Source organism: Callithrix jacchus, chromosome X, assembly GCF_049354715.1.
Source record: "Callithrix jacchus isolate 240 chromosome X, calJac240_pri, whole genome shotgun sequence".
Taxonomy (NCBI): domain Eukaryota; kingdom Metazoa; phylum Chordata; class Mammalia; order Primates; family Cebidae; genus Callithrix; species Callithrix jacchus.
In genome coordinates, this window is record NC_133524.1 from 119,349,340 (window position 1) to 119,373,041 (window position 23,702).

At 35.7% G+C, this 23,702-nt stretch overlaps 1 protein-coding gene across 8 annotated transcripts in view; it reads right to left on the reverse strand.

Annotated features, from left to right (window-relative positions):
* THOC2 (THO complex subunit 2) overlaps nt 1–23,702 on the reverse strand; it is a 143,458-nt gene that overhangs the window by 5,560 nt on the left and 114,196 nt on the right. For 2 of the 8 annotated variants that reach the window (XM_002763232.7, XM_078362323.1), the window contains exons 23-38: nt 19,824–20,099; nt 18,640–18,781; nt 18,048–18,205; nt 17,058–17,186; nt 16,584–16,715; nt 16,317–16,501; nt 15,635–15,813; nt 15,291–15,393; nt 13,373–13,803; nt 13,111–13,169; nt 11,593–11,628; nt 6,372–6,509; nt 5,958–6,027; nt 5,718–5,875; nt 3,772–3,848; nt 3,249–3,294 (exon numbers count right to left, since the gene is read on the reverse strand). In XM_002763232.7, the coding sequence (XP_002763278.3) occupies nt 3,267–3,294; nt 3,772–3,848; nt 5,718–5,875; nt 5,958–6,027; nt 6,372–6,509; nt 11,593–11,628; nt 13,111–13,169; nt 13,373–13,803; nt 15,291–15,393; nt 15,635–15,813; nt 16,317–16,501; nt 16,584–16,715; nt 17,058–17,186; nt 18,048–18,205; nt 18,640–18,781; nt 19,824–20,099 (2,301 nt within the window). In that variant the 3' untranslated portion in view covers nt 3,249–3,266. Of the gene's footprint in view, nt 1–3,248; nt 3,295–3,707; nt 3,849–5,717; nt 5,876–5,957; nt 6,028–6,371; nt 6,510–11,592; nt 11,710–12,300; nt 13,170–13,372; nt 13,804–15,290; nt 15,394–15,634; nt 15,814–16,316; nt 16,502–16,583; nt 16,716–17,057; nt 17,187–18,047; nt 18,206–18,639; nt 18,782–19,823; nt 20,100–23,702 lie in introns of those variants that run through there. The other 6 variants (XM_017968460.4, XM_078362320.1, XM_078362322.1 and 3 more) reach the window with 5 other exon arrangements.

The following is a 23,702-nucleotide window of genomic DNA, read 5'->3' on the forward strand; positions in this document are numbered from 1 at the left end:
GGCTGATCTCAAACTCCTGGCCTCAAGCAATCCTCCTGCCTCAGCCTCCTAGTGTTAGGATTACAGGCATGAGCAACCATGCTTGGCCTTGTATCTTAATTCTAATGTGATTATTTTAACGTTTGTAAAACTCAGGATGACACTTACAAATCAGTGTCATTTTTCTACCAACCCACCTAAAAATAACTGTCCTAAAAACAATGATGAAATCTTACAGGTAATGACATCTTTCAATCATGGAAATATGACATATGTAGGAGCTGTCCTTTCTATAGAATAAATTAAAAGGTGAGTGGGGGAGGGCAGCAGATTTCAAAGTAGCCTATAAATAGATAGCTCCCATCAGAAATGATAACATTCTAAAAGAAAAGGAAGAAAAACAGACCTGACCAACCCTGGAATGTATCCAAATAGAAAGTGGCAGTCAACAGCCAGAAAAAGAAACTATCGGCCAGGCATGGTGGCTCATCCCTATAATCCCAGCATGTTGGGAGGCCAAGGTAGGCAGATGGCTTGAGTCCAGGAGTTTCAGACCAGCCTGGGCAACATGCTAAAACCCCATCTCTATTTACAATATATATTTTTAAAAGAAACTATCGGCCAGGCACGGTGGCTCATGCCTGTAATGCCAGAACTTTGGGAGGCCAAGGATCACCTGTCAGGAGTTCAAGATCAGCCTGGGCAACATGGCAAAACCCCATCTCTACAAAACATACAAAAATTAGCTGGGCATAGTGGCGCATGCCTGTAGTCCCAGCTACTAGAGAGGCTGAGGCAGGAGAATCACTTGAACCCGGGAGGTGAAGACTGTAGTGAGCCAAGATTGCGCCAGCCTGGGCAACAGAGCAAAACGCCATCTCAAAAAAAGAGAGAAAAAGGCCAGGCAGTGGCTTATGGATGTAATCCCAGCACTTTGGGAGGCCAAGGTAGGCTGATCACAAGGTCTAGGGATCGAGACCATCCTGGCCAACATGGTGAAACTCCATCTCTACTAAAAATACAAAAACAATTAGCTGGGCGTGGTGTTGCACACCTGTATTCCCAGCTACTCAGGAAGCTGAAGCAGGAGAATTGCTTGAACCCAGGAGGCGGGGACTGTAGTGAGCCAAGATCGTGCCACTGCACTCCAGCTTAGGTGACAGTGCAAGACTCTGTCTCAAACAAACAAACAAACAAAAACAAAACAAAAAACTATCAGCCAGATGGCCCAGCACAGTGGCTCATACCTGTAATCCCAGCACTTTGGGAGGCCAAGTCAGGCAGATCATCTGAGGTTAGGAGTTCATGACCAGCCTGGCGAATACGGTGAAACCCCAGTTCTACTAAAAATACAAAAATTAGCCAGGCGTGGTGTTGCATGCTTATAATCCCAGCTACTCGGGAGGCTGAGGCAGGAGAATCTCTTAAACCCAGAAAGCGGAGGTTGTAGTGAACCGAGATCACGCCATTATACTCCAGCCTGGGCAAAAGCGCGAGACTTCCTTGTCTCAAAAGAAAGAAAGAAACAAAGAAACATCAACCAGAGTCTCACAAAATTAAGAGTCGATCCAAGAAGAAAGTATTGTACAAAGCTGTCCATGAGGAATTCAACAGGATGGACATCCAGCTAGATGTACTTTTAAAAGGAAATCTGAATCTAGAAGCTTTGCTGTAAGACCACCAGCCAAATAGCTAACCCTGGCCAGCCTTGTCATCCCTTTGTTCCAAAGAGATTATAAAGAGAAGTAAAACACAAATTCATGGTCAATGTAAGAAAAACTCAAATCTGTAGCATAACCTTCACATACAAAATAATATTTAGTTACTGAGTAAAGAGAGATATATAAAATCACTGTGAACGTTGTCAGCTACAACAGCTGACTAATTCCTAATGCAGATATGAGAGGTAGGCTTTTTGTTTTTCTTTTAATAGGGAGACCACATGTGACAGCAAAATGCCAGGTTAAAAGAAAGGTTAAGATGAGGATTAAGAGTTTATAGCTCATCAGAGAAGATAGTTGTCAAGGTTGGAATGGGGGTAGGAACAGTTAGAATTGAAGAATTAGCAATAATATTTTCTTTTAAATTCTAAATGTTCTTTAATACCTTATTTACCCTACTCTACTTTTGTAACAAGCATCGAAAAAGCAGGAAAACCACACCATTCATCAGGTGTTGACTATATGGCAACCTCTCAAATCCCTGCTTTGCAGCCAAAATAAAGACGAGGAAACCCATACCCTTATACAAAACTGGCTCTCAGACATCCCTCGCTTGTAATTTAAACACTGGTAAATAGCCTTGGTTATCTATCTGGTCTGGTAAAAGATTAGAAGCACCCAATAATATTAGGGGAAGGTATATACAAGCAAGTATAGTCAATATATGAAATGATGGCTAACATGGAAGCAAGAAAATGGGCCATAAAAAAAGCAGAGATAGTAGCTTCAAAATACAGCTGTCTGGAACCATTACATGTAGGGGCAAATTGTCCTAGGTATTTCAATAATACTAAGGCATCACCAAACAGTAACAGTTAAGCATTCAGATTATCATACGTGCTCAAAAAAGGAAATATCAGGGTCGGAAAACTGCATCCACCATAATGGAAACACTATTTAAAATGGGTAAAATACTTTTTAAGTCTCACATAAAGCAAAAGTGCATTACCTTAAAAAAAAAGTTACACATTGTAAATTCCAGAACTAAAAACACAAACCATATTTTCTGGCTTTGTAAAACATGGGCAGTGGCAGAAAAAAATGGCACACACACAAAAAAAACTCTTTGGATAACACATCAGCATGAGAAAGCAAAAGGAAGAGAGAACACTAAAGGATAAAAGACCAAGGTTTGAGTGTTGGCTCTGTTGACTAGTATCTCTATGACCCTCTTCAACTTAACCTCTCAGAGTCTGTTTCTTCACCTATAAAATGCAGATACCATCACCAGCATTTACAAGGCTATAAGGACTTTAACCGCATAACTATCCAGAGAAGATGGGAATGAGTGAAGAGAAAGCCAGATGTTCTTAAATATATCTTGGTGCGTAAAAAAAAATGTGTGGCTAATCAGCAAGCTTAAAACGAAAACAGCTTAAAAATAACTCTGAATCTTGTTTTGCATCTATACCCAAAGACTTGGTCATTATATTTAGGTGAAAAAATCAAATAGTTGTAGCTTGTAAAATGCATCTGGTTTTTTCAACATTATCAGACCTCATTTTATGTTTTTATCATTAAATGAAAAGGTGTTGAGAGAATACTCACCATGATTGAAAGTCTTCATTATCTGTGCTTGTCCGAGGACTTATGAGTAGATGACAAATTAAGGGAAAACAACTTTTGGGAGCAGCAGAAAGAACAGCTTCTCACCTTTTAGTACAGCACCTCAGCTTGCAGGCCTAAATGGCTCTGACCAGCCTGGTAGCCTCAAACTCTACCAGCTCTGCTTGTCAGACTCATCATTTTGCTCTTCTATTCCCAATGTCTCCAGCCCTAGGGACTCTCTGTTTCCTTTCTTCCTCTCTGTGATAATATAATCCAAAAGACTATAAATCCCTTAGTGGCATAAAACATCTCAGTCACCACAGAGGTATTTTTAAAAATCAAGAACATCAAGTATCCCACTTCCAGATTTCACACATTTTGAGAGAGTTAACTGGAAAGAGCATTTCAAAACTAATAAGACTTTAAGTATTTAAACCACATACTACAAGGGTACAACTGTAAACATGACCAGTATCAAAGCTTTCCATTATACTGACTGAAAACATCAAGATGAAAAGGATATTGTTTCTTCTCTTCCTTTCCTCCTGAACTGTCCCGTTTCTCTTTCTTTTCTATCTTTTCTTTATCATGCCTGGACTCCTATAAGAAATGGTAGAATTAGCTGGGGAAGAGAAAATCAAGTATAAAAGACAGCTCAAAACCCTTTTTCATCAACTGCCAGCAATAATTTGTCTTCAAAAACTTACTTAACATGACAACAAAAGCATAAGCAACAAAAGGAAAACAACAGATACACTGAACTTCACCAAAAGTAAAAACATTCATGCATCAAAGAACAATATCGAGAAAGTGAAAAGACAACCGATAGAACTGGAGAAAATATTTGCAAATCACATTATCTCATAAAGATCTAGTATCCAAAAAATATAAAGAACTCTTATAACTGAGCAACACAAACCCTACAAATAAAAAATGGTCAAAGCATCTCAACAGATTTCTTGAAATGGCCAATAAGCACATGAAAAGACAGTCAACATCATTAGATATTAAGAAAATGCAAATCGAAACCACAATGAGATATTGATCACACTTACTGGAATGGCTACAATAAAAAAACAAAAACTGAAAATAACCAGTGTTGACAAGGATATAGAGAAATCTGCACACTGACATTTTGTTGGTAGAAATGTAAACTGTACAGCCACTGTGGAAAACAGTTTGGTGGTTCCTCAAAAAGTTAAACATAGAATTACCATATAACCCAGAAATTCCATTCTTGGGCATATACCCAGTATGATTAAAAATAGGTGTTTGAACAAATATTTATAGCCACACAAAAATGTTCACAGCAGCACTATTCACAATAGCCAAAATGTGCAAACAACTCAGAAGTCCATCAACTGGCAAATGGATAAATAAATATGGTATATTCACATAATAAAATATTACTTAGCTATAAAAAGGAATGAAGTAAATGATGCATGCTACAGCATGGAAGAACTTCAAAAACATTATGCTAAGACATCAGACACAAAAGGCCACATTATTGTACTATTTCATTTATATGAAATATTCAGAGTAAGTAAATCCATAAAGAAACAAATTTATGGTTCCCAGAGGCTGAGGAGAAGGGAAATTGGGAGTGACTGTTTAAATGGATATAGAGTTTTCTCTTGGAGGTGACAAAAATGCTTTGGAACTACATAGAGAAGATTACACAACATTGTAAATATACTCAATGTCATTTAAACGTACACCTTTAAAATGGTTAATTTTATGTTATTTGAATTTTACCTCAATTAAAAAACACGTAAAAGAACAGCCTATCTTTTAAAGCATAGAATTAAAATGTTCATATAATTTTCCAAAGGTGTTTTTATAAACTATGAATATATGGCATATATTTTCAATATATATAACAATGTTTTGTAAACTATACTGCAGTAATGGCTTGCTTATTACTTTAGGACAGATGCATGAGATTCATTTTAAATATCAACCATTAATATGTAAGAGAATGTACCTTATATTTAATTTTTAAATCAAATACAAGTTTCAAACAAATCAGTTTATTAGGAGAAAATGTTGCAAAAATGCTTCAAATCACAATCAAGACTTTATGACACTGTGATGGTCAGAAAGAATACATGTGACCATATTTTAATTTCAGGAATAAAAAGAAACTAAAAGCAAAGAGTTGGTGGAGAAAAAAGACAAGGCAAAGAACAGCTGATGAAACTCAATCAACAGAAGTAGGTGGGAGTGAAATGGAGAGGGGAAAGGAATCTCAGAAGTGTATTAGCTCTACCCTCCTAGTAATCTGGGAATGAACTGACTCAAATTTCGCAAATAGATAACCTGCCCTCCCTCAATACCTCTTCTTCCCACCCCTAAATAATGAACAAAAGACTATATGACTAGGAAAAAAATTCAATATTTGCTAAATTTTCAGAGTTGATTTTTTTTTTTTAAGATAAAGCATATTATTCCTTTATTTTCCTAATTTACCTTTTTGCCACCGGAGGAGATTTTATCCATCTTCTCAGATTTAAATGAATCACTGCCTTTTTCTTTGCCTGAAGATTTTGACTTATTTTTTTCCTTATCTTTTTCATTTGGATAAGGAGATTCACATGGACTTTCACTTTTATGTTTTGAAACCCCCACTAAAATTACAAAAGAAAGTCATGAAAGCCTTTTCCAATTCACTTTGATGATAGCTTCAAAGATATTAATAAGTCTACCTACTTGTTCCATTCTCTTCTTTACGTCTCTTGATTAAGTCCGGTGGCACTTCACGGTCATTGTTTGAGTGATCCTAGAACCAAGAATTGTGAACTACATTGACCAAGGGCTTGCTTATGTTTTTGTTTTAAAGTATTATTTTTATATGAGAAGGGCACAGCTAACTAGCAATGGAGAATATTTGCAGCAGTATCACACACTAGATAAAATGGCATGAAAGACAAGCAGAGCTGGTAGAGATTACTAGGCTGAAGATCCTTATTAATGTAGAAGATGCAAAGACTTCAGGGTAAAAATATCAATAAAATCATGAACTAACAGACTACTATGGAACGAACTAGTATTTTTTAAAAGGCAACATACACACTGGTGTACATGATAATGAGCTTTCCAAACTAGTTTAAAAAAATTACAAACCCTTTTCCGCTCTTTCCTGTCCTTTTCATCTTTTTTCTCTCTTTCTCTGGATCTTTCCCTTGACTTGTCCAAATCTTTCTTGTCCATTTCTCTCTCCTTACTCTTGGACAGTGGTGCAGGAGTATGATTAACGTAGAGCTGTTAAATTAAGGCAATATTACTGAAGATTATTAGTTTTCCAGCATTGGCATCATTTGTTTATTAAATGAAACGCAATTGGGAATTACACCCAGAGTCAAAACTGGTCAGCTATCTGGATTATAAGAGGTAAAATAAAAGGACATGGCACAAATTACACAAAGTTGCAATTCTTGGCCTCATAAAAATTACCATTTAAACTCCAGTTCATCTGTGCCTCAACTGAGACTCATTAGTAAATTCACAAGCTAGAGGATTCCTTATAGCTCTATTGTAAAGACCTATAACCACCATTACAAGAGTCCATATATGAAAAATAGCAACTGGACTTTTTCTGTTAAAAACAAAAAAAATCTCTACACCATCATGGAAATTTTAAATAGTCTTACCATCCACTGACAGGCAGTCAATAATGGCAATGGGCAAAAGGATAAAAATAAAATCTAGCCATGATTTTTTTAATAATTCTTTTCTGCCTCAGTATGAACCATGCAAAGATTATCTTAAATTAGTTTTTACAAATGTAAAAGCTGCATGTTCTCTACTTCTGAAAGCATTCCAATTTCTATCAAAATAATCACAATTAACTGTGAAATTTGTCTTCCTGGTTCTAAATATCTCAGAAAACCATCTAGTCAGCTGAGTATAATTAAACAATTCGAAAGACTAAAAAATAATGAACTAATATTCTTCTCTGCCTATTCTTTCTCTGCCAAAAGGGCTATAGGCAAAACAGTCAAACATCAAGGATATTCTAACTAAATAATTGAGAGAGAACTCTTCTTAGGTGAGTTGTAAATATGGAACAATGCTGTAAAATAAAATATTTAGGAAGTAGTCAGGAAATAATCAGATACCTAACCTTAATGGCATTTATAACTGTGCTACAAGCCTATGTTTAAAACATTAAAAGTATTATGTGGCAAAATACTGAATATAACTCATTACATAACTACACAATGCTAGATATACCTTAGGAACAAATAGAATAGTGAATCAAAACTCAAATATTTTTACATAAAGAAATCCTTTGGTATTCAAAGGAATGCATGAAAAAAGAAGACCATCAGTTTGAGAATTAAACACTTATTTTTTAACACCAAACACTTTCAATTCAGTTGACTCAGAAATACTGCCAGAGCAATGCAGAAGTAGACTCTTTAAAACTTCAATGTTTAAAAGTTGGCAAAGTAAAACAGACAAAACGCTTATTAATAACAAAGAGCAAGAGAATGATAAATAGTCATAAAAATACTTGTCTAAAAGATACTCTTGCTGGCTATGTCTTAAATGACACTTCAAGAATTTTTCTAATTGTGAGATTTATTCATATCTTAATATTTATGATTAAGACAAAGGAAATCATATATTACTGCAATACTCAAGACTTTTCTAAGAGAAGAATTAATTTTTGTCAATAAAAGTAAAAAAAAAAGGTTTGTTATCATAAATCCATACATACACACACACACAACCATTGTTAATAATGAAGTTTTGAACTGTGCTTACTTGCTTTTTGTACTGCGAGAAATTGAGAAATTTTTCTAGAACTTACTTCTGGCATTAATGTTCAAATACTTCATTCTTGACATAAGAAGTCACATAGCTCAACTGATACACAATCAGAAATTCTTAGTTCAGAATGTACCCAATTCAATTCCTTCTTCAGAATAGTCCTGATAATACTCTTTTGCATAAAACATACAGTTTCTCATTGCCTAATGAATTAAATGCATACAGTAACCCAATGCATTCTATGCTGTGGCTATCACCCCCTAACATCTGTCCTTTCCAGCAGTTCTCATTACTAGAATGGCTGTTTACTTTTATCTTAACTTCTTGAAATCCTACTTAGCCTTCAAAGATGGCTCAAAGTCATTAGCACTCAACCATCGCTCAAACCTGCAACTCACTTTCCATTATTTTATATTTACCTTTTTCATGAGGAGTGCTCCCTATTAACTTCATGTCACACATTTTTGTCTGTAACATAGTTTCCAATATGGTAGGAGAGCTAAGGTGCCTTTCTACTTTTACATACTTCCTGGTACCTTGTACACACAGTGAGTACTCAAGTTTGCCAAATAAAATTAAGGATTCATTAAAAGAATTTACATGTAGCATTGCTGGGTTTTGTTCTTGACTGGCTTTTATTCTTGACATTGGGATCATTAAGGTCCAAAAAAGAATTTGACTGAATTTCAATATCTGCTTTAGAAAACACTGCTCCATTGATTTTACTAAAGCTTCGCCATATTATATAAAGAGAGTTTCACTTTTAAGCTTGGGTTTGGTTGTAAATCATCATTTTAAGATGGTGAACAAATTAAAACCTAAATTCTGTCTTGAGGTGGTTACTGATGCCCTCTTAAATTACAGAGAGGTTGATTAGTAGAACAAGTACTTTTTTAACATTTTCTTCATCAAATGTAGCTGGCATTTAGAATTGCTACATCAAAACTCAATTGATCAAAATTAGAAATACACTATTTGGAAATTAGGGGCAAAGAGTGAACTGACAGAAAAGATTTGGATACTAAGCCAGATTTTTTCTTCTTTTAGCTAATCTCATTTGAAAAGCTAAATCCATGTATTGCTTTTACCACGAATTAGAAAGTAAAAATAGCAAATAAATAATAAACAAACAAATTACACAAACAAAGCACAACTAAAAATTCAAACTAAAGCAGGGAGAGAATTTTATATGTACAAGTGATAAGAAAATATGAAAACAGATGTAAATCTTCCAAACCCTCTAGAAAAAGCTACCCCAGAAACAATGAGGCTATAGATAATCAATTTTGGAGATCACTCAAAGTCTAGCGAAATTTTTTTCTAGGCATTCATATGCTATTAAACTTTCTAGACACATAAAAATGCAACATCACTTACTATGCAAACCAGTACTCTGCATGCTTTACCAAAGTACAAAGATTTAAGAGATCATTTCAAATATTTATTGAATACCTAACCTTACTGCCAGCCAGGTACCATGCTAAATACTAAGGATCTGAAAAGTAGTATGAGTCACATAATTTTTAGAAGCATATGTATGTGCCATTTTCAAATTTTTCTGCTTGCATGTGGAATAAATCTATTAAATTCTAAATGCCCACAAAATACTACTTTTAAAAAGGGGGTATATGGGAGATTGACTTGAGTCGCTATTAATTTTTAAAAATCAAGGCAAACACACTAAAGGAACTACAAAAACCCTTTCAACTATTGTTGAAATGAGTGGTGCTAGGAATCAATGAATCTCAATTTTAGTTCATGTTTGGATACTAACAAGATGTTAACTAGGAAAGCTAAAAAACTTTTAGTCTCTCATTTGTCAAAAAGACATTATCCACCTGCCACGTCTACCTCACAGCACTGTTATGAGCATGCAATGAGATAGTACACATTTTCAAAAGGCCTTTTCACAAATGTGAGGAACCATCGATTAGAAAATCCAATTAAACAGCAGGTTACAAAATGCTTCAAAGGATGTTTCAGTAAATAAATATTCACAAGTTAACACTGTTAGCCCATTAATTTAAAATAGCAACCACACTGATGGTTAAGACTAACATAAACAAATCAAAACCGGTTTTAAAAACCTACTATATTGCAATATATATTTAAGTTAGCCAATAAAAAGTGTACTTTAAATGAAAGTTCTATAGATTTCAAAATTGAAATATAAATTAAGCTTTCCAAAACTAACCTAAATAGGAACATCATTTTAAATAGTAATCCCATGTAATAAAAAACAGCTGTATATAATTCCAACCTGATATCAACATTTTTGTAACTCCTACTAGGTACTGAAAACTCTCATTAGTATTGTGACATTATAGCTAACACCAAAAAACAAAAACATGTTGAATGTTTAGAATTTTCAAAATTAATATTAAGCTGATGTGTATAATGTGTTATTTTGACTTGTTCTTCAACAGCATATTTCAGAATAATCCCAATATCTACTTCAAATAAAACATCCATTCAAATCAGAAAAAAAAAAAAGTAAATGGAAGTTCTCCCAGTATAGCTGAGACTTTTGATTAATACAATATATTCTAAAAACAATGCTACAATTTTAGGATGCAGGTACACTGGCTAATATAAACTGTTAAAAATTAGTGCTTATTTACCTAATACCCACAGACATTTCATCATAAATCAGTTAGTAATGTCAACTGGCTCTGTTTCAAAATTTCATTTGGTCCACCAGTAAAGAAATCATGCTTAGCAGATTTCTATTTTAATTATGGTAAGCAATATTCATGCTGAAAAATAGGCTTCATTCTGCTAAGCAGATTTCATTTGCTTGTAGCTTGTAAGAGGAGGCAAAGTAGAAAATTCAAAGGACCACATTTTATAACAAAGACAAAACAACATGAACAATGGACAACTCAACTATAATACTGTAATAAACTCTGTAATAAGATACACAAACTGCACACTATCTTTAGTAGAAGAATACTCAAGAAAGTAGAATAACAGGTAAGAATTAATACTGACATGTAAACACAACTACCGAGTATTCCCCTCCATGGGAATGATTATTTCACATTAACTGTATCTTCTGATAATGTGCTACAACTACCAGAAAGGTACCTCAACAAAGGATACATAAAGAATTTTTATGGACTGAGATGAGGTCCACTTTTAAAACAGATATGTGAACGCATTGAATTTATTTTTTGGTATTTTGGGTTGTTTAAAATGGTCAGAAAGCCTGGCAGATTTGTTTTAAAAAATTAAACCCAAAACAAACCAATAACTTCTTCCCCGAATGTTAAACTTATTTCCAGATTTTGAAGCATAAAAGGAGAATGAATAACACAGCAAGCAGGGAGAGATGACAGAAATGTTGGCACATTACATATATGTTGTAACAATCTCATTAAAAGGGACCATTGTCATCTGTTGTTTCAGTTTTAACATTTAATATTTTTGAAGGTTATTCAATGTAAGCAGAGTACTTTTTTCCACTGATCTCAGCTTACTGAATGTACTAGGGTGAGGGCATCTATTAAGTAAAATAAGTAAAGAACATTTGGTTTACTTAGGCATGATGATTTTAAAAGACTCAAACCTTTGCTGAAGATTCCTTGAGTTCGATGAGACTGTCCTGTAGAAAATGAATGGAGATGACAGGTGAGCTGGCATAGTTCTCAGAACCCAGAGGAACTTTGGGAAGTATAGCTGTAACCTGAAAATAAACCAGCTACTTCTTGTGAGGATAAATTTCATGATGCCATCATCGATATGAGTATCAACAATATAAACAAAAACAAAACCATGTAATGGAATTGTAATGTTAAAAAACTAAATTAAAAGTACTCAATGTAAGAAATAAACATCATTCCCTGTTCAGAATTTTAAAACAAATGTTAATGCCACATTTTTCATATCTCTCTACTTAAGCTATAGATAAGAGGTTTAAGAAAGCAAAATATTTTTTTTCTCCACAAAAAATTTAAAATACTGGAGGTCACTGTGGAAGAACATTGCCTTATATTTTTTATAGTTCTTCTTTAATTGGGAGGTTTCACATTTTACTTTTAATTCTAATATAAATATACACTTTTTTTAATTGTAGCTGGAAAACTTAGTGGCATTGCATTAACAAGAAAACAAAATATGTAAGAGTAATCACTTTTTTTTTTTTTTGCAAAGTGCCTATCATGGTGAATCTCACACTTCCTACACACAAAAAAAAAAGCATTAAAAGAAAAAGAAAGAAAAAGAAATCAACTACAATATTCCACCACAGTGCTTTCATGAAGAATTGGTAACTTACAGTTTTTAAAAAGTTCAACGTACTGCAAATTCAAAGATTCCATGAAATTAGATGACTTTAGAATTAAAATTAAATGTGGAGCAAGGAATGGCTACCCTGAGTCTTCAAGAAGGCTACACCCACGATTTTGTGCTGCAGTTGAATGCCTGGGGTTTCTCTTTGCTGGGTGGTAGGATTGGATGCCACATCTGCTTTTATCGTAACGGAAGGTTCAACTTGTTGGGAACCCAGTATGGGTATAAACAAACCTCCAAGGGAAGATACAACAGAAGCTGCATGCTCACTGAATATACACAACTACAGGAGAACTGATCACCAAGGAGACTTTAAAATGGAACTCCTTTCAAGACTCCTTCTTAGAAGGCACATATCGGTATGATGCTCATCAAGAAGCTTGAATTCAGAGGTAACTTGTTTATCCTGTATCATCCAGGAAGTCTTCAGTGCTATATATTCTTCAATATGCTGAAAAATAGGCTTCATTCTGCTGAAAAGATTTGTTTGCTTGTAGCTACCATTGCACTCCAAAAAAGACTGCTTAAAGCAGTTGAGGCACTTCTGGGTAAAATTTCTCTTGCACTTTGAAACACTACAAAATTAGTGCCAAGTCCTTGAAGTTTGAACATTTTTATAAAAATAATAGGAAAAAAAAATCAGTCCACCAATATAGAAAAATTCATTTTCTAATGCAACATAAAACCTCCAGTGGCTCCAGTGAATGCTTGGCATAAGACTTGAAGGAAGTCAGGACACTGGTATTCCAAACAGGTGAGCCTAACACGGACGCTGCCTTCCTCAGGCTATACTAACCTTTACTGTGGAGGAATGTGATGGAGAAGGGTGGGTATCAATTTTGCGGCGTTTTTGTTCTGTTAAGACAAAAAGACATAGTCAGAATAAGGTATATTTTTAGTTTTCTAAACACTTAAAAAAAAAAAAAAAAACACCAACTTGTAAGGCAATCAAGTTCCCCTAGCAAAATCCCTATGTAACCTACCAAAACAAGGAGACACTAACCAACTATACATTAAAATAAGAAAAGGTAAGCATATAGAAAGAAAGGTAAACTTGCCCCTTTCAGGCTCTGGAATATCTGATCGGGGAACAGGTGACTTCAAGGACCCAGAAACTGGCGTTTTTTCTCCTCCTTTAACATTTTCCTTTGATTTCATTTCCTTTGCTATATCTCTCTCTCTGGATGGCTCCTTCTCTCTTTCCCTTTCTTGACTTGATTTTGATTCTGCATTGGGGATAGTGGTCTTGAATTTCTCATCTTTAACTTTCTCTTCCTTCTTGAATTTTTCTTTTTCTTTGTCAGACTTTGGCGTTCTTTCCTTGGTTTCTCTTGCTTTTTCATCTTTATTTGGCCGCTCCTCCTTTGGTTTTTCTTTACCATCTTTACCAAGTACCCTGGCCTCTGGAGTAGTAGCTGGAGTCTTTTCTTTTTTCTCTTTTTCCTTCTCTTTCCCTTTTTCTTTGTCATTTTCTTTAACAGCTTTGTTGCTTAAAAATAAAAACATGGGATTTTAAGACAAATAATCATAAAATATATCCCGTCTGATTTATGATAAAATATATCATAAAGGGTTTCTTACTAACTTTAAAAATACTAGAACTAAGGTAGTGTCCTTTGAAAACTAAAGGACAACTTTAAGACAAGTAAAAAGGAAGAAACAATGGTGAGGTGCAGTGGCTCACGCCTGTAATCCCAGCACTTTGGGAGGCCGAGGAGGATGGATCACTTGAGTTCAGGAGTTTGAGACCAGCCTGGCCAACATGGTAAAATCCCCTCTCTACTAAAAATATAAAAAACTGAGCTGGGCAAGGTAGCACACGCCTGTAATCCCAGCTACTCTGGAGGCTGAGGCACGAAAATCGCTTGAACCTGGGAGGCAGAGGTTGCAGCGAACCAAGATCATGTCACTGCACTCCATCCTGGGTGACAGAACAAGACTCCGTCTCAAAAAAAAAAAAAAAAAAAAACCAAAGGAACTATCTCTTTATCCAGTAAATAAAAAACAAATTCATGAATTGCAGATTAAGAATAATTATTAGCCAGGCATGGTGGCTCATGCCCAGCACTTTAAGAAGCCAAGGCAGGCAGATCACACAAGGCCAGGAGTCTGAAACCAGCTTGGTCAACATGGTGAAACCCTATCTTTACTGAAAACACACAAACAATTAGCCAGGTGTGGTAGCACATGCTTGTAGTTTGTAATCCCAGCTACCAGGGAGGCTGAGGCACAAGCATCACTTGAACCCAGGAGGTGGAGGTTTCAGTGAACCAAGATCATGCCACTGCACTCCAGCCTGGGTGATCGAAAGAGACTCTGCCTCAAAAAAAAAAAAAAAAAAAAAGAAAATTATTATTAAAATAATGTCAGGCTCTCTTTTGGAATATATTCATAACCTATCAGAATAACATGGTAAAAACCAAATATATGCCTCACAAACCAACCAAGGGAAATATCATCAGGAAACGAATTACTTAGCTGGATGGAGCACTACTTAAATTAGTGTAGGCTTTTCTTATGTCTGTCCTTACTCAGATTGTTCACAGGAATCACTCTATCCTAAAATATTTTTTTAACTTCACATCTATATTCCCCTGCATATCCCAGCAGGAGAAACAAAGTTGTTATACAAAGCATAACGATATGAAACATAATTAGGATGTAAAGCATATCAGCAAAATAGGGTAAAAAGAAAATTTCAAAGTCCAACATAAATGACTTTTCACATTACTCAACAACCACTCCCCTTCTACTCATGTGGATCCACATAAGAAATCAGAATTATGAGGGCCAGGCGCAGTGGCTCGTGCCTCTAATCCCAGCAGTGTAGAAAGCCAAGGCAAGGCAGATTGCTTGAGGCCAGAAGTTCAAGAAAAGCCTAGGCAACATAGCAAGACCCTCATCTCAAAAAAAAAACACGTAAAAATCATTTTAAAAAAGAATTTAGAATTATGACACATGGCACAGTGTTCCTACCTGTTAGAGCCACTATTTCCATTGCTTGAATTCCCTTTAGGTGTGGTATTAGAAGCTTTATTAACAGCTTTCACACCACACTGAGATCTCTCCCTTGATTTATCTGAAATAAAAGTAAGGTTTTATTTAACAAGCCCCTAGATGTAAATAAACTACAATTTCACAGCAAAATGATTAGAGAATAATTAGAAAGAAGGAGCAGGCTGATTACTTAACATTTATATACTCCTATCTAGGGAATAAAAAGTAATACTAAGCCAGCATTGTACTTGTTCTGTGATACAAAACATTTCACTTTGTTGAGATAAAACATATTACTTATAAGCTTCTACAAGTAAGCATACCAGTCTCCTCAGTACTGCTTTCATCCGATTTAGATGAACTCCCTGTTGATGATGATGAAGGCCCACCACCAGGCCCATTTTGCACACTGGCAACTGCATTCCTCGGAGGGGGGTCTTTGTGATGAAACTCATTTTCAGGTATCATGTATGACTTTCTACTTTTCAACTGCCCAGAGTAGCTGAAAGTCGCACAAAGTGTTTAAATATACAAACACAAATCAAAAAACACAAACATGAGGTTTTTAAGAATAGAATTAGCAAGTTATTCATTCTACTCTGTGGTTCTAGAGAATTAAAAAAAATACTAATTTTTAGTAAGTTCTTGAAGGTTTTTATAGAATGCCCAACTTTCTGAAAAATAACAATTTCACTATAAACTAATCCTAAAACTAAGATGGCTTTTTTCTTTTATTCTTGAAGATCTGGAAACTATGATGATAAAATTATATTTCCTCCCAATCAAGAAATATTATATATGACTTTTGAAACTATCATCCAGTATAGACCGGAAGTTGATAATCAGAAGTGGTAACTCTCACCAGCCTGTGGGAACATGATCGCATTATCTCCCATAATCTCCTGAAGGCAGAAGATAAACTTCAACACTGTAAAACATTTTAAAGTCTTCAGAATCCTTCTGTCATCTAGTCTTGTAAATCACATTAAAATATAATTTTGTTACCCCATAGCCAATGCATATAGATCTGGCCTCTTCTCTTTTTCTTCTTGGCAGATTTTGTGTACTCTTCTTTCCAAAGCTTGACCCAGATTCAAAACTTTTGGGTACCAAGGAAGTATTTTTGTTAGCACAATCAAGATATTCCGGATGTGAGTATATTCGCCTGTTTCAAGGCAATGTACTGATGCCTACAACAAACATTTTAAGATTCATTATTATGCAAGTATAAAGAGAAAAATTTACCTTTGAAAAATTCAATTTTTTTTTTACCTTGGTTAGTTTATAATGCCATTTATGTACAACATGTCGAAAATTTTCATAGTCTAATTGATCAGCCTTATTTCCACCATCAAATCCAGTTGCCCGTAATATGGTAAGGAATCCTGGATAGTTTCCACATTCCTAAGGAAACAATGTTTGTCATGTTTAAAGAAAAATTGTGATCCACAAAATAGCAGAAATGGAAACTTAAGTAGACTAGATCAATGTTTCCAAATAAAACCATCATGTGTATTTGGATAGTCATAAAAAGTTCAACTTATACAAAGATATTAATTTGGAATGTCAGTTTGAGATAGAATAAAAAAGTATACAGCACTTTTTAACGAATTCATTGTGCTTATAAACATGGTGTTACAACTGAATCTTAAACTCAGCTCCTCTTTTAAAACTCAACAATCTAGACATTATTGGATGCGGTCATTATATACACAGGCAAAATATAAGGGTTTCTATTAGTGATACCTTTTCATATGTGGCTCTATCGCTATGCCACCTGGTCACAGTCTCTAACATGCAGCAAAGAAACCTTCCATATCGACTGGCTTCATTTTCAGTACAGCTTGCAACTGTGTAAATTATGTCAGAGAAAACCTACAGGAAAAAATGTTTTAAAAATATAAACAAATCAAGGTCAAAATCAGTTGAAAATATTAGAAGATTCTCTTATAGCAAGTCATAATAAACAGGTAAGCTTAGTCAAAAATGTATATTCCCTTTATATACTGACACTCCAGAGACCTTTGGAGAGTTTGGCTTTTGTGGGGAAATAGTGCATTAATAAAGCAAATACCCAAAACGATAATTTTTATAAAGAAAGCTGATTTACAGTGACAGAAAAAAAAACTATCATTATTATTATATAATAGTTTCTTAATTACTTAGCCACACATATGACTGGGTTTATGGGGAGAGTAAACAGAGGAAATGCAGATATAAATTAGAAATAGGCAGCTGACATGCTGGAACATACATTATGTTTTTAAACCACAAAATGCAGTAATATAAGAAAAAAGCTAAACACAAAATGTGAATGTGACCATATTGAAAAGCTTCCCTGCTTTTATGTGTGTGTGAAGGTATAAATTTTTTTTTAAGAACTGAAGGTTAAGAGTGGAGAAAAGAGTTCTACCAATTATGATAATACATGTAAACTCAGTTAATAGTTTAACCATAAGTGCCTATTACATATCAGGTGCTTTTTTTATGTGGAGTGATTCATTTCATCATGAAGCAGGTTATTTATGCTTTACAGATAAGAAAACAGTCACAGAGAGGTTAAATGACTAGCCAAAGATCACACAGCTAGAAAATAGTAAAGCTAGGATTCAAGTTTAGACACTTGGCTCTTGAGTTCATGCTTTTTAACCACACACACAATAATACCTTTATAGATTATAATGTTAGCTATCTTTGTGTGAGAATTTTTTTAAGGTTGCAATAAAAAGAACTTACTCGATCATAGCAAAGAAGTGTGGAAAAATTTGGAGTTTTCTGTTGATGTACCAATTCAACAAAACGAGCACAGTAAACAGCATCAATTGCTGAAAAAATACATCGAGGAAATATACACAGCTGTAGAAATTTTGTGATGGTCTCATTTTTGGTAGATTCTATAAATAAAGGAAGAATATATTAAGCTGTAAACTTCTTTCTTAAGGGCCTCAAAGCCACTGAACATGACAATATATTACCTTTAGTGCAGAGAATACTATAAAACCACAAACTACTTATAGTTTGTAACCAAAGCTCATGCCTGAGATAAGATTATCATTTTTATGCTGTGGACATTTTTTCTATCTATGATTTCTCCAAAAATATATTTTATACAGAAAAACTGAATAACAAGCTGTCAATATTGTAGTTAAAATGTATCAGTTCCTCCAGTGAATGTGAAGTTGATTCTGCATCAACGAATAACCAAAGAATGAGATTGGGAACACTGAGCTGAAACACAAACATAATATACTTTAACACCTCTAAAATTCTAACATTTTGTTTTCTGTCATTTACCAGCATCAGGAATGTAACAATTCCAATAACTTACTTGCTAAAAGCCAGTTGTCCTTTTCCAGTTTCAATCTCTGTAGAACTCTCTGTACATGTTCCATCTGTTTCTTTTCTTCTTCAAGAAGCTTGTCCTGAAGAGCAGTACAGCGCTCCTTCTCTTTTTTCTTTTTATTTGGGGGCTACAAAGAATAAATTAGATACTTTTCTAACCATATGCACATTACCTTTCTTTCTTCTTTCAACTGAAAAGTTTACAGAGATAAGGGCTGATAGTTTATAATTCAATATGAATATAGGTCCACTTGAATGTGCTACTTTTATCTTCATTCAACACATTTATAACACTGTCATGGAGGCTTCATACACCATCAAAACAGCTAAATTTGCAACACTAATACTACTAGTCTCAGGCATGGAGAAATCTTTGACTCTCCCTTTTCCTTTATACCAAGACTTGTTTACAAGTCTTGTACAATGCCACTACCTCCATCAGTCTATGCTCTCACAATAGACTGCCTAAAAAGCCACCTAGCTGCTCTTTAGCCTAATGCTAGTCCTTTCCCCTGTCAAAAGCATCTTTCATACTGCTGTCATGAGTAATCTTTTTTAAGTACTATTTTTTTACCGTTATTACTCCCCTGCTCAGAAAACTAAAATAGCTCTCAATTGTACCAAGTCTACTTTTCTCCCTGATTTTCAAAGCCCTGTACAATCTGGCCCCATCATAACTCTTCATATGTATCACTAAGTACACTGACTACATGAAAGTGAATCAGTATAAGTGGTCTCCCTAAACCTCAACCTACTTCCTATCTTTGCTGGAACCCTATGGTGACCACCCTATTTGCTTCCCTATTTCCAAACCTAATCTACCTTCAAGGCCTATTCAGCTCAAGACTCAGCTTTTCAATAATCTTCTCCTGAAGGACTCTCCTCTTAAGAACTACTGCTCTTGCTATTAGTCACATGAATCACTTTAAGTTATTAGCACAGTCATCAGTAGAAAAGGACCCTCAAATAATTTTTGATTAATCATAACCTCCACCTAGTCACCAACCTCCTGGCCCTCCACTCAGAAGTAACTATTAAACCCCATTAAAAAAATATTATATAGCAACAAGACCACCATTTTAAGGAACCAGAGCTAAAACAATTTCAAAATATAGGTAACACTGAATATCATAAAGTTATTGCACTTGAAGTACTAGAACAAAAACCTACCATTTCTTGATTGTCATCAATTGCTTTCATCTGGATTTTAAGTTTATTGACTTCTCGTTCATAGCTGGTGTGTGGAACTGCAAGGTCATACATTGTCAATGACCAGAACGTGGCATAGAATTGAGGGCTGATGTCATCCCAGACTTTGGAAACATGTAAGGAGACCACTGCTTCGTGGACAGGCGCCATCACCATCTCACATGATGTTATGTACTTATGAACTTTATGTTGCTGTTTACTTCCCTTTTCTGATTTTTTAAGTTCATCATACTTTGACTGGAGATAAAAAGTACAAATACATACATACACACACAACATAATTTATAGCTTTGACTTTCATGGTATAAAAATCTGTATTCCCTTTTAAAGAATCAAAAGATGACCAATCTCAAAACTGTTACAGAAATTCTAGTTTCTTCCCAACAACATTTATTTTAAGACAAATCATCCCTGGAAGCTATTCCAATCTTTAATACTAAGTGCTAACTAGGAGATTTTCAGAGGATTCTTATCTAATCTAACCTGTGGAGTAAAGTGAACAGGGTATATGCATATCCCCCTCTTCCATTCCCCCACCCTACTCCCTCTTGCTCCTGTATCAGGGATTGAACAAGTAGGGTTTCCAATCCTGCTTTTGAGATATTCAAGCGAACAAACAGAAGGTCTTAACATGAGAGAAGAGGAACAATGCAACTAGTAACAGCCAACTAGGACATGTAGTCCCTACCAACTATTAAAATGTGTCAATTAAAAAGCTGGATCAAGAGGCTGAGGTGGGCAGATAACTTGAGGTCAGGAGTTAGAGACCAACCTGGCCAGCATGGCCAAACCCCATCTCTACAAAAAATATAAAAAATTAGCTGGGTGTGGTGGCACATGCCTGTAATTCCAGCTACTTGCGAGGTTGAAGTGTGAGGGTCACTTGAGCCCTAGAGGCGGAGGTTGCAGTGAGCTGAGATCCCGCCCCTGCACTCCAGCCTGGGTGACAGAAGGAGACTGTCTCAAAAAAAGAAAAAAGAAAAAAAAAAGCTGGATCAACATTAAGAAAAGTTATGAGAAATTTGTTTTAAGGCTGCTAAGTAGGGTGACCAATTGTCAGGGTTTCCTGGGGATTTAGGGGTTTCTGAGGATATAAGACTTTAGTGTTAAAACTGGGAAATTAGGATGAAATCATTACCCTACTACTTAGCCAAATAAATGTTTCTGTGAAAAGTTGTGGTATATTGAAGTTTAAAGCATGTGAGAACTGATGCTGCAGCTTCTTTCACCTGACTGGTTTATCCTAATTTTGGGGAAAAGTCAAAGGAAGGCCATATTCTTAATAGTATGGGGAAAAAAATGTTAGTACAATGGGAGGGGCTGCAGAGATATGTGTATGCCAAATATATGCTCTCTCTACACACACACACACACACACACACACACACAACACATAGTTGCTGCTATTGCTTCATGTCCCTCAGTCCCTTTAGGATGAAATGGCTCTCATCCAGATAATTCTGTTTGGGTTAGTTATCAGCCTTAATATAACCTAAGGGAAGTCCTAAAACTAGTTTCTTCTTTATGTTAGAATATAACTTAAATCATTCTATTTGTGCTAAACACGTAACTGAAAACAAGATGATCAAAGGTTCTGCTTCCAGTTCTACACTATGACAGGCAAATGAGTCTCAGCTCCTTACAGCTCAGTTACCTGCCTTCTTCCTTCCTGAGTGCCCTGGGTGCTGCTATGCTCCCAGGCTCACGGCACTAAAAGTACACAACATTCTCTTTCTTCAAGGAGGGTTCTTAAACAGGACCTGAGAATTTGACAATTGTTTTAGAAGTCCAAAGATTTATGTTGTTATCCCCATTTTAGAGAGCATGCTGACAACTACTAAGACCACATAAGTGACAAAGTTATAAAGAACATTAGTTATGAGAGGAGTCCCAATTGCATCAGAAACCAGAGGGATTAACAGTTGGGAAAACAGTTTAATTTAGAGGACAGGTCTTACTGAAGGTAAGTAATATTAATCTAGATGAGCAGAATGACTTCTGCTAAGGTTCTAACAAAACAGGATAAAAAAGGGTTGATGTTATCTGCATAAGAGAGCCTAGTTACCTGTTCTTGGCAAGATCTAGAATATGAACTAGGTAAAAGCGTTATCTTTCAGACCTGTGCCTCAAGGTGGACCTCAACTTCAACAATTAAAACTAAAAATTAGTTTATAGGTATGAGAGGGTTACATGATAGCTCCCATCTCCCCAGTCCTCTGGGTCTGAATCTATGATTTCTATTGCTAGTCATCCCATAGTCGCTATCTAGTTAGAAAAACAGACTTGGTCAGAAAAGATAGCTATACTTCATATTTACCCAGGATGAGTATGTCCTTGTCTAAAGTCAGTTTAACTCCCACTTCAAGTTCACATCTTCAATCAAATGAAGAGACATAATAGTTCTACATCTCAAATCACCTAGGGAACTAGACTTATGGAATAGAACTGATATCCACAATTATTGCTGTACTTCTATTGTTCAAAAATCTCGCCTCAAGAATCTGAGCAGGCCAGATCAGTGGCTCACGCCTGTAATGCCAGCACTTGGGGAGGCCAAGGCAGGTGGATCACCTGAGGTCAGGAGTTTGAGACCAGCATGGCCAACATAGCAAAACCCCTAAAAATAGAAAACTCAGCTGTGTGTGGTGGCGGGCACCTGTAATCCCAGCTAGTTGGGAGCACGAGGTAGGAGAATTGCTTGAACCTAGGAGGCAGAGGCTGCAGTGAACTGAGATTGCACCACTGTACTCCAGCCTGGGAGACAGAGTAATACTTCATCTCCAAAAAAAAAAATCTGAGCAATATTTGGCTGAATGATCCTCAAGAGAGCCTGCCGATAGTCAATTTATAGAGGGGACACAGCAGTCATCTAATATACATTTTCATTGTCTCAATGAAGGTTCCTCAACAGAGGCTTTCAGTCAAGAAGCAAAAGCAAGGATCCTCAGGGCAGCTTGGATGCCCACCCAGTGAAACCAAGGTTGCTGGGAAACCCCTTTTCCAGAGAGTGGCATGTTGCCTACAGATAAAAGACTTATCTCCAATTTGGCTATACAGCCACTTCCATATAGTTTTCTGCTTTCTTACAAGCCTGAGAAGGAAATGCCCTTTCTTTGTTTAGATTTTTATTATCTCTTAAAAGACAAAGACAGTATTTTACACAAGTAAGAGAGAAACAGTAGCTTGAATGGCCTGCTCCATTTTCTGACCTGGCAAAGTTCAGCCAACCTCAGACAACCAGGTGTTCCTGTTTGCTAGGGTTCCGTAATGCTGATTAGTATGTTCACTTAGCACAGAGCAGGTCAGAATTCCTAAGATGAAGCAATTCTCCCACCTCAGTCCATCAAGAAATCAGGTACCCTCTTGTATAGCTGAGACTGACCTACCATGGGGTGTGACAACAATAAGACATTACACAAAGACAGCATACAATTCTCTGGATTGAGAGGATCTGAAGGGGAAGAAGCAGCCTAACACCACTCTCTTATTGTCTTTTCCCTTTCAGAGTGTATACGTAACACAAGAATTTCTGCATAGCGCTAACAAAGTGATAATTAAATCAAGTAACAGTTAGAAAAGAAGTGGGAAACTGTAGCAGTTGACACGTAAACACTAACAGCAGATGTCTGATTAAATGATCACTTAGACTCCAAATTTCTCATCACCTTTTTTGTATACCTCTACTACAAAGCTCTGTGTCCCTACAGGAAACAAAGAAGGGATCCCAGTTTAAGGGCCAAGACCTTCCCCCAAAATATGTAGTGAAATGTACGTACAGATAAAACCGTTAAGAAATAATTTGGATCATTATTAAGTGGCAGCAAAGGCACTTGTACTTAC